Raw genomic sequence first — 12,636 nt, forward strand, 5'->3', positions numbered from 1 at the left:
GGTGCCCCGATCCCCCGGGAAACCATTTTGGGTGGGGGGCGTTGCTCGGCTGGTATGCCCGAAGCGGCGTAGCCGGGGCGCGCCTTTTCCCGCCCAAGAGGGGTTGTCCTAGACACCTACACCGAAGACCACGCCCAGTAGGCGTACCGGAGGAGGGTACAAGCACCCGCAGAAGGATAAATAGAGCGGGAATCCGGAGAAGGTCCTCTTGTTCCAGTGCTCTGAAGGCTGCACCCACTCGTTGCTCGTGAGCCCTCGACGGAACAAGCAGCAATTTTGACCCACCCACCAGCCCCTTATGGCAATGTTTGATTTAAATAAAGTTTTGCTGAAGAAAGGCCTTTTTTCCTTTGTAGAAAGTAAAGGAATGTTTAAGTTAAGGATGTGACTTCTGCCTGTAGGATAATGTTTTTTCTTTGTGGGAGTGAGCAGTCGATGACACATCAAGGCAATGTCAGAATTTTTCCTTCCTTAGTAGGTAACAACTGTCGTATTTATTTTTGGTCGGGCGGTAAGGTCATGATCGGTGAGCAGTAATTTCAAGGTCCCTAGAGGGGGGCGCCACCCAGAATGGATGGGAGCGCCCGGGGGGAGGCGGCCATTGGCCCCTCCCACGGGGAGGCGGCACCCACTAAGGATGGGTCGCCTAGGGGGAGACGGCCATAGGCCCCTCCCAGGGGGGGAGGTGGCTAGATGCCCCTCCTACTAATTTCCCGGGGGCCGGATATCCGCGATGGCGGATAGAGAGTGTGGGGATGGGGGGGAGTCCACGCTGTCCTTCCTACAGATACCTCACACGGGAACTCGGACAACCTTTAAGATGGCGTCGAGTGGAAAGGGGGCCCCCACCACGACAAGGGAAGTTACAGTTGGAAACGAGGGTAGAGTCCTCTGCGCATGCGCCACTCACACCGTGAGGGCGAGAGTTTTGGTAGTAGGGATCTGACACCGGTTAAGACCTTACCGTTGGCCCTTAATGCTAGAATGTACAATTTTAATTTAGAATGTATGCATTTGCAGGATGTTAGACTCGGCTAGGAAACCTTTGTATTAGAGATCTGGTAAGGTTAGCCAAAGAACATGTCTTCATCGAAATGTAATAAATGTAAAATTGTACATGATTATGAAACTTTTATTTAATGTTTTAAATTTTGTTTCATATTTTAATAAATACGGCCGGGGGGGTGACTCCCTCCCGCCTTCCAAAAGTTCAACATGTGTCAGACTTCTCCCATCCTTGGGGATTGTGTTGGGAGGGGGTGGCGGGCATCCCGGCCATATGACATTTACAGCTATTTTAGGTATAATATTTGTTCCCTTTAATTTACGCAATCAACAAAGAAACACATAACTATGCATTAGTTGGACTGCGAAGGATGCAATGGGTCTAACTTAAGGTTTAGTTGGTATGTGAAATTATTTGTTATGATGAGAATATGGCAAAGAAAAAAATTTATCAATTAGATCCTTTAAACAAAGGACAGCAGATTAAGTCAAAATAAGTTGCTCACATTTAATTGTGATTAATCTCCCCTTTCCCCAAAATTAAATGTGATGTCACAATATTCTAACCAATCATTCCCTATCCCTCAAAGTAAGGCCAATTTCCGATTGGGATACAGATTATGCAAATCAAGAAGTAAAAGTAGCCTAATCATAAAAACAAAGAAATGCAATCAGGTCTATGCTCTGCTAATTGTCAAAATGGTTTTCGAGTCAATTATTAAACATTTGTCCAGTTCTTGTTATATCATAAGCAATAGAAACACATACTTGCAGTACCAGTTGGGCCTGTATAGGCCTCCGTGGTTCCAGTAAAAGGTTTACTTGCTAAATGAGAAAATCAGTTAGAGTGAGAAGACAGTTAAGCATAGAAAATAGAACTATTCATAATGTAGTCATTAATGTAAAGAAAAGAAGGCTTTGGCAAATTGAGGTTAATAATATGTATTTTAGTTAGAAACTTCCTGTGGTGTAAATGGTACAAAGCTATATTCTAAGTAATGGATTCCCTTTACGAAAAACAAGGACAATTTCAAATTTGCAATATTAATAATGTAAACTGATATAAACATTATTTGAAGGTTTAAACATTTCAATGGATTCCATTATTTAGTGAATAGAAGTTGCTAAATACTACAAAAGGTCAAGAATTGTTTAAATCTTGGTGCAATTAAAAGTCATTGCAACGTTTCCTAAATAAACAAATCACAGAAATAAAACAAAGCACATGAAGATATTGGTCTTAATAGTAATCAAAATGACTAATGATTTTGAAGTGTGTTTCTTGATATATAGATACATGATCATAAGTTATTTGTTTCCCCACTTTTGGTGCTGCTTAATAAGATGGAAAGGCAAACTTTCAATCACAGTAAGTCTGCTATCGGATCCAATAGATACTCGAGGATGTACATTTGTTTTATTAAAGGATGGGTTGTAGTCAATCTTTAATTGAGAAGATTCAACTTTCAGTTTTAAAAAGAATTTAAAACGTGCCAAAACATGTCTGCTGAATTTAATGTTAGCTAGTAATTAACTAGACCAACAACAAACCAAGCTGACAATCATGTCACAAATGTCAACCATTTTAATAACCAACTCTGCTACTACGATCAATGTCCTGTTTGTAATAATGAGAGTATAACTAAGAGGTTCATATATTGATCATGAAATAATTTATGTACACAAACACAATCTTTTTTTGTGCAGGAATATTGGAGCCCTTCTATTCATGTAAAGTTGACTCAGCTTGAAATTCTGAAAATTAAATTTAATGGGCACCATGTACAAACCAGTCAACCCACTTGAATAACCGAAATTGCAAAAATTAAATTGTGCTAGCAACACTTCAAAATACGGCAATTGGTAGGACGTTATATATCTCTGTCTATCTTAGAGTATTTTGCTTATTTTTTATCTTTAACAGTCTTCATATGTCTATGAAGCACATATTTGCAGTACTAGTGATGTTGGTATGGATTTGATGGTTCCAGAAGGGGGTATAGTTGCATAGCTTAAAAGGAATGAGGTAAAACTAAGACTATGATATGAAAATCCATTTTAACATTGTGTAATATTGTAAATACTTGAAAAAGGACCTTTACTTAATCATGAAGATGTATTTCATTTTGCAAAGTTTTCGGATAGTCGTTAAATTGTGCTTAGTACAGTAAATCTCTACTTCAAAACTGGGCCAAATTTACATTTGGGGAAATGAGATTATAATTAAGGATTAATGTTTTTCACAAACTAAAACGAGGACATAATATTTGGAAAACCAAGTTGCTAAGCTTCCTATTTGATTGACGTGTCTCTTGGTGGCAAATGTGAAAATTCATAGCAATGCTTCAGCGTTGTAATGTGTAAATTCACCTCAACCTTCAAATACCATATTCCTTACCCTTGGTAACATTTGTTATTATGGTGTTTACTATATACACTCATTTCTTATGAGAGCATAATTTCTTGGTGCTACACTGGATTCAGACTATTTCCTGCATTATCTTATCATATCAACTGCACCACATGGTATTGTGCGGTATTATACTTAGACGTTTGTGAACCTACCAGATAGACCTTAGATTCATATAAATGGAATTATAGGAGTAAGTAATATTAGTTCTGGACTCATATTCCATCCCCACAGAAAGACTGAGAATGGAGATGGCAAGGCAAAGGACTGAATAGGACCAATATTTAAGAAATCAGCACTCTTAAAGGAAAAGAAGGGAAAGGTAAAGGCAATCTGTTGGAGTTGTCATAGCTATTGGAAAAATATTGCTAAAGTTAAATAATTTGCTATCCTAATTAAAATGATTCCTATAGACTCTTTCGATAAACTCCTACTTAAGTAGTTCTCAAGGAGGATGACTCACTACAGTGTAAATCGAGGATATCAGGCTAATTCAAGTGCAGCTGTTTAGATTTAAAAATGTACTTTTCAGAAAATATCATTAATAAAAATACTTTATGGTTGAATGTTCCTGTACTTCAAATTACACACATTAACAGTGTTCATATAAGGTTTTCCTTCCACCAATAACAAATCCATTCAAAATGTGCTCTAATGAGATTCCAAATCATTCATCACTTAGAGCTTGCTATATGACATTTATGGCTCAATTATTTACTATATTTGTTTATGCCATAATAATGATTTATAATATTTGTTTGCTTTTGTTTATGCCAAAATAACTATGAAAAAAATAAGCCAATAATAGTTGAACTGCATATGATTCAGTTGATCTAGTAAGAGTGTATTCTGTAGATGTGGTTATTGAATATTCATTATGATGGGAGTATATAGAAAAAACAAACAACTTTCAAAGTTCAATCCTTTAAACTAAAGAAAGGAGACTAACGTGAACACAAGGGTCTACGGTAAACTCTAGATAAAACTCTCATGAGCCACGAGTTAAATATAATAGATTCTAGAAAATAATTTCACTTCTCTTAAACTAATGCTAAGTTAGCTTTTGGGATAATAATTATACAATTAAGAAGTAAAGATTGTTGGATAATTATTTGCATAAATAACAATCTTTGACAAAGTCAGGGTTATGCTCTGTTAATTGTCCAAATGTTTGTAGAAGTCAGTATTTCAAAATTAGTTATGACATACATCTCTAACTAAGCTACACTATTCAATCACTAAAATAACATGTGTATGTTATTTGACATGCATGGCTATTGAAACGTATGGTAATTGCTTCTCTAGGTCTTGTCTTGCCAAAAGCAACACAAACAAATACTTGCAGTACTAGTTGGGCCTATATAGACTTTTTTGGTTCCAGTAGGAATTATAAAAGCTAGATAAGAAAATAGGCTAATGTCAGAATAAGGTTAAGCTAAAATATGAAAATAATGTTCATAATGTGTTTGTTTATTTAAAGGAAAGAAGTTTTGCTAAGTTTCTTTTTAATTACAAAGTTATTTTGGTATAAATGGAAAATATCTCCAGTTATGAGGCAATGTTCTTACTACTGCATTCCATTCTTTAAAAAAAGGATAATTTCTTAGTTGCTATCATACTGCAAATGTATATATTTGTTATGGTTTAATATTTAATTTAAAAAAAATTACATTTGTGGGTGAAATGAAGATGCTTAATACTGTAGGAGGACAATCATTTTGGAAACAAGAATGCAAATTCAGTCATAACAAAATGTTCGAAATCATCAATTTGAAATAATTTACATGTGCTCTTTGGAGCTAATAGCAATTCAAAATGTGTAAAGTGTGCCAAAATATGCTTGCTGGATTTCCTTTTGACTAGGAATCTCATAAACTAACAATTTATCGGGCTTATAGCCATTTTACAATATTCTACCATTTCAATTCCATTATCAGACACAACTGCCAATTTTATGTTTATGGTTATGGTAATGTAACTAAGAGGATAATATATTTCAGAACATATTACTTTCAGAAAAGTCATCACAATGTATGCACAAGATTGCTATCTTTTATCTAAGGTTGGACTGTCATTAGTCCAAAATGCTAGAAATGTAATTTTATGGTGCAGCATTCTACTCAAACAACTCACTTGAAAAACTGAAATTATATTTGGTATTTGTTGTAGTGAATATTTAAAATATGATAAATTGAAGGATTCTACATATATAATGGCTAGCTTATTCAGAGTATGTTTTTTTACCACCTCTTGCAGCTACTGTAAATTGATGAAACACGCTTTTAATATATTTACGGAAGTATATGCTTCTGTGGTTTAGCAGGGGCTTTAGTGTTAAGGCAGAAGCATTGAAGGGAAAATCCAATCTGACATTGTACATTGCCTCCATAAATGAAAGAAGAATTTGACAAACTCAAAGAGCTATTTTACATTGTTTAAAGTCTATGGACAGTCTGTTCAATCTGGGCAGTATAGCCAATCTCTTCTCCACAATAAGGAACATTTCACATTTGGGGAAATGAGACTACAATTAGTAATACATTATTTTCCTAAATCAATCATGTAAATACCAGATATGTTATTCACCAAAATAAGGTTGCTAAACTCCTTCATTGGTTCAATTGTCTTCTTGTAAAAAATGGGAAAATGGATAGCAATTGCTCAACAGTTTAACTGGAAAGCTCACTTTAACCATTGAAGAACATGTTAATACTTGTTGGAAATAAAATTTGCAATGGTGAAGACTGTATTAAGATATTTCTTATGTGATCATACTTCATGTTACTAGAATGGATTCAGTTTTTTGTGTTCAAGCATAGTCATGTCACCACCACCCCAAAGTGATGAGCGGCATTATACTTAGATTTCGGTGACCCCCACACCAGTATAGACTTCAGATGCACGTAAAATTAACCAGGGGATTTGTGATGTTAGTCCTTTCCTGATATTCCAACCCCCATACAAGCTTACAATATAGATGGCAGAAAACAGTATAGCTTCAAAAAAAGAATTAAGAAAATGCTATCTCCAAGTTGGAAGGGGCGAAGGTGATAAACAATCCTTTGGAGTTGTTATAGCTATGTGAAAGTATGTTTCTAAAGTTAAGCAAGTTGATAGTCTAATTTAAATCAATTCCCATACAATCTTTGTTTGAAATGATTAAGAAAGAAACTTTCAAGGATGGTGATCTACCTAATAATAATCCAGGATACCAGGACACTTCAAATATAGCAATTGTAATTGGAATAATTGATCTATTAAGTTATTTCCCTTTTCCAATGACACATCCATGTATTATTATTGCTAATGTGATTCCAATTGATACATCAATTAGAACTTGCAGTATGACATTTACAGCTATTTTAGGTATAATATTTGTTCCCTTTAATTTACGCAATCAACAAAGAAACACATAACTATGCATTAGTTGGACTGCGAAGGATGCAATGGGTCTAACTTAAGGTTTAGTTGGTATGTGAAATTATTTGTTATGATGAGAATATGGCAAAGAACAAAATATATGAATTAGATCCTTTAAACAAAGGACAGCAGATTAAGTCAAAATAAGTTGCTCACATTTAATTGTGATTAATCTCCCCTTTCCCCAAAATTAAATGTGATGTCACAATATTCTAACCAATCATTCCCTATCCCTCAAAGTAAGGCCAATTTCCAATTGGGATACAGATTATGCAAATCAAGAAGTAAAAGTAGCCTAATCATAAAAACAAAGAAATGCAATCAGGTCTATGCTCTGCTAATTGTCAAAATGGTTTTGGAGTCAATTATTAAACATTTGTCCAGTTCTTGTTATATCATAAGCAATAGAAACACATACTTGCAGTACCAGTTGGGCCTGTATAGGCCTCCGTGGTTCCAGTAAAAGGTTTACTTGCTAAATGAGAAAGTCAGTTAGAGTGAGAAGAGAGTTAATCATAGAAATAGAACTATTCATAATTTAGTCATTAATATAAAGGAAAGAAGGCTTTGGCAAATTGTGGTTACCAATGTGTATTTTAGTTAGAAACTTCCTGTGGTGTAAATAGTGCAAAGCTATATTCTAAGTAATAGATTCCCTTTACGAAAAACAAGGACAATTTCAAATCTGCAATATTAATAATGTAAACTGATATAAACATTATTTGAAGGTTTAAACATTTCAATGGATTCCATTATTTAGTGAATAGAAGTTGCTAAATACTATAAAAGGTCAAGAATTGTTTAAATCATGGTGCAATTAAAAGTCATTGCAACGTTTCCTAAATATTCAAATCACAGAAATAAAACAAAGCACATGAAGACATTGGTCTTAATAGTAATCAAAATGACTAATGATTTTGAAGTGTGTTTCTTGATATATAGATACATAGTCATAAGTTATTTGTTTCCCCACTTTTGGTGCTGCCTAATAAGATGGAAAGGCAAACTTTAAATGACGGTAAGTCTGCTAGCGGATCCTATAGATACTCGAGGATGTACATTTGTTTTATTAAAGGATGGGTTATAGTCTATCTATAATTGAGAAGATTCAACTTCCAGTTTTAAAAAGAATTTAAAGTGTGCCAAAACATTTCTGGTGAATTTAATGTTAGCTAGTAATTAACTAGACCTACAACAAACCAAGCTGACAATCATGTCACAAATGTCAACCTTTTTAATTACCAACTCTGCTACTATGATCAATGTCCTGTTTGTATTAATGAGAGTATAACTAAGAGGTTAATATATTTATAATGAAATAATTTATGTACACAAACACAATCTTTTTTTGTGCAGGAATATTGGAGCCCTTCTTTTCAGGTAATGTTTCCTCAGCTGGAAATTCTGAAAATTAAATTTAATGGGCACCATGTACAAACGAGTCAACCCACTTGAATAACCGAAATTGCAAAAATTAAATTGTGCTAGCAACACTTCAAAATACGGCAATTGGTAGGACGTTATATATCTCTGTCTATCTTAGAGTATGTTGCTTATTTTTTTATCTTTAACAGTCTTCATATATCTATGAGGCACATATTTGCAGTACTAGTGATGTTGGCATGGACTTTGATGGTTCTAGGAAGGGGTATAGTTGCATAGCTTAAAAGGAACGAGGTAAAACTAAGACTACGATATGAAAATCCATTTTAACATTGTGTAATATCGTAAATACTTGAAAAAGGACCTTTACTTAATCATGAAGATGTATTTCATTTTGCAAAGTTTTCGGATAGTCGTTAAATTGTGCTTAGTTCAGTAAATCTCTACTTCAAAACTGGGCCAAATTTACATTTCGGGAAATGAGATTATAATTAACGATCAATGTTTTTCACAAATTAAAACGAGGACATAATATTTGAAAAACCAAGTTGCTAAGCTTCCTATTTGATTGACGTGTCTCTTGGTGGCAAACGTGAAAATTCATAGCAATGCTTCAGCATTGTAATGTGTAAATTCACCTCAACGTTCAAATAACATATTCCTTACCTTTGGTAACATTTGTTATTATGGTGTTTACTATATACACACATTTCTTATGAGAGCATAATTTCCTGGTGCTACACTGGATTCAGACTATTTCCTGCATTATCTTATCATATCAACTGCACCACATGGTACTGTGCGGTATTATACTTAGACTTTTGTGAACCTACCAGATAGACCTTAGATTCATATAAATGGAATCATAGGTGTAAGTAATATTAGTTCTGGACTCATATCCCATCCCCACAGAAATACTGAGAATGGAGATGGCAAGGCAAAGGACTGAATAGGACCAATATTTAAGAAATAGCAACTCTTAAAGGGAAAGAAGGGAAAGGTAAAGGCAATTTGTTGGAGTTGTCATAGCTATTGGAAAAAAATTGCTAAAGTTAAATAATTTGCTATCCTACTTAAAAATGATTCCTATAGTCTCATTTGATGAACTCCTACTTAAGTAGTTCTAAAGGAGGATGACTCACTCTAGTGTAAATCCAGGATATCAGGCTAATTCAAGTGCAGCTGTTTAGATTAAAAAATTTACTTTTCAGAAAATAGCATTAATAAAAATACTTTATGGTAGAATGTTCCTGTACTTCAAATTACACACATTAACAGTGTTCATATAAGGTTTTCCTTCCACCAATAACAAATATATTCAAAATGTGCTCTAATGAGATTCCAAATCATTCATCACTTAGAGCTTGCTACATGACATTTATGGCTCAATTATTTACTATATTTGTTTATGCCACAATAATTATTTATAATATTTGTTTGCTTTTGTTTATGCCAAAAGAACTATGAAAAAAACAAGCCAATAATAGCTGAACTGCATATGTAGATGTGGTTATTGAATATTCGTTATGATGGGAATATATAGAAAGACAAACAACTTTCAAAGTTCAATCCTTTAAACTAAAGAAAGGAGACTAACGTGAACACAATGGTCTAGGGTAAACTCTAGATAAAACTCTCATGAGCCACAAGTTAAATGTAATAGATTCTAGAAAATAATTTCACTTCTCTTAAACTAATGCTAAGTTAGCTTTTGGGATAATAATTATACAATTAAGAAGTAAAGATTGTTGGATAATCATTCGCATAAATAACAATCTCTAACAAAGTCAGGGTTATGCTCTGTTAATTGTCCAAATGTTTTTAGAAGTCAGTATTTCAAAATTAGTTATGACATAAATCTTTAACTAAGCTACGCTATTCAATGACTAAAATAACATGTGTATGTTATTTGAACTGCATGGCTATCAAAACATATGGTAATTGCTTCTCTAGGTCTTGTCTTGCCAAAAGCAACACAAATACATACTTGCATTACTAGTTGGGCCTATATAGACTTTTTTGGTTCCAGTAGGAATTATAAAAGCTAGATAAGAAAATAGGCGAATGTCAGAATAAGGTTAAGCTAAAATATGAAAATAATGTTCATAATGTGTTTGTTTATTTAAAGGAAAGAAGTTTTGCTAAGTTTCTTTTTAATTACAAAGTTATTTTGGTATAAATGGAAAAAATCTCCAGTTATGAGGCTATGTTCTTACTACTGAATTCCATTCCTTAATAAAAGGATAATTTCTTAGTTGCTATAATACTGCAAATGTATATATTTGTTATGGTTTATTATTTAATTTTAAAAAAATTACATTTTTGGGTGAAATGAAGATGCTTAATACTGTAGGAGGACAATCATTTTGGAAACTAGAATGCGAATTCAGTCATAACAAAATGTTCGAAATGATCAATTTGAAATAAAATACATGTGCTCTTTGGAGCTAATAGCAATTCAAAATGTGTAAAGTGTGCCAAAATATGCTTGCTGGATTTCCTTTTGACGAGGAATCTCATAAACTAACAATTTATCGGGCTTATAGCCATTTTACAATATTCTACCATTTCAATTAAATTATCAGACACAACTGCCAATTTTATGTTTATGGTTATGGTAATGTAACTAAGAGGATAATATATTTCAGAACATAATACTTTCAGAAAAGTCATCACAATTTATGCACAAGATTGCTATCTTTTATCTCAGGTTGGACTGTCATTAGTCCAAAATGCTAGAAATTTAATTTTACAATGCAGCATTTTACTCGAAAAACTCACTTGAAAATCTGAAATTATATTTGCTATTTGTTGTAGCGAACATTTGAAATATGATAAATTGAAGGATTCTACGTATATATTGGCTAGCTTATTCAGAATATGGTTTTTTTACCACCTCTTGCAGCTACTGTAAATGGATGAAACACGCTTTTGGTATATTTACACAAGTATATGCTTCTGTGGTTTAGCAGGGGCTTTAGTGTTAAGGCAGAAGCATTGAAAGGAAGATCCAATCTGACATTGTACATTGCCTTCGATAAATTAAAGAAGAATTTGGCAAATTCAAAGAGCTATTTTACATTGTTTAAAGTCTATGGACAGTCTGTTCAATCTGGGCAGTATAGCCAATCTCTTCTCCACAATATGGAACATTTCACATTTGGGGAAATGAGACTACAATTAAAAAAAAACATTATTTTCCTAAATCAATCATGTAAATACCAGATATGTTATTCACCAAAATAAGGTTGCTATACTCCTTCATTGGTTCAATTGTCTTCTGGTGAAAACTTGGAAAATGGATAGCAATTGCTCAACAGTTTAACTGGAAAGCTCTCTTTAACCATTGAAGAACATGTTAATACTTGTTGGAAATATATTTGCAATGGTGAAGACTGTATTAAGATATTTCCTATGTGATCATACTTCATGTTACTAGAATGGATTCAGATTTTTGTGTTCAAGCACTGTCATGTTACCACCACCCCAAAGTGATGAGCGGCATTATACTTAGATTTCTGTGACCCCCCCACCCACCAGTATAGACTTCAGATGCACGTAAAATTTACCAGGGGATTAGTGATGTTAGTCCTTTCCTGATATTCCAACCCCCATACAAGCTTACAATGTAGATGGCAGAAAACAGTAGAGCTTCAAAAAAAGAATTAAGAAAATGCTATCTCCAAGTTGGAAGGAGCGAAGGTGATAAACAATCCTTTGGAGTTGTTATAGCTATGTGAAAGTATGTTTCTAAAGTTAAGCAAGTTGATAGTCTAATTTAAATCAATTCCTATAGAATCTTTGTTTGAAATGATTAAGAAAGAAACTTTCAAGGATGGTGATCTACCATAATAATAATCCAGGATACCAGGACACTTCAAATATAGCAATTGTAATTGGAATAATTGAAAAATTGATTGAAAGGATTGTATGGTTTTATTATCTGGCACTAAAAATGAAACAACTTTACAATGATCTATGAAGTTATTTCCCTTTACCAATGACACATCCATTTATTATTATTGCTAATGTGATTCCAATTGGTACATCAATTAGAACTTGCAGTAAGTCATTTACAGCTATTTTAGGTATAATATGTGTTCCCTTTAATTTACGCAATCAACAAAGAAACACATAACTATGCATTAGTTGGACTGCGAAGGATGCAATGGGTCTAACTTAAGGTTTAGTTGGTATGTGAAATTATTTGTTATGATAAGAATATGGCAAAGAAAAAAATATATAAATTAGATCCTTTAAACAAAGGACAGCAGATTAAGTCAAAATAAGTTGCTAACATTTAATTGTGATTAATCTCCCCTTTCCCCAAAATTAAATGTGATGTCACAATATTCTAACCAATCATTCCCTATCCCTCAAAGTAAGGCCAATTTCCAATTGGGATACAGATTATGCAA

The 12,636-nt window shown here is 33.6% G+C and overlaps 1 protein-coding gene across 1 annotated transcript in view; it reads right to left on the bottom strand.

Moving 5' to 3' along the window:
• LOC147750621 (uncharacterized) overlaps positions 1-12,636 on the bottom strand; it is a 920,203-nt gene that overhangs the window by 51,957 nt on the left and 855,610 nt on the right. Inside the window, exons 33-34 of the mRNA XM_086929808.1 lie at positions 7,254-7,310; positions 1,774-1,830 (exon numbers count right to left, since the gene is read on the bottom strand). Coding sequence (XP_086785934.1) covers positions 1,774-1,830; positions 7,254-7,310 — 114 coding nt within the window. The remainder of the gene's footprint in view (positions 1-1,773; positions 1,831-7,253; positions 7,311-12,636) is intronic.

Source organism: Lissotriton vulgaris, chromosome 1_1 (assembly GCF_964263255.1).
Source record: "Lissotriton vulgaris chromosome 1_1, aLisVul1.2, whole genome shotgun sequence".
Taxonomy (NCBI): Eukaryota; Metazoa; Chordata; class Amphibia; order Caudata; family Salamandridae; genus Lissotriton; species Lissotriton vulgaris.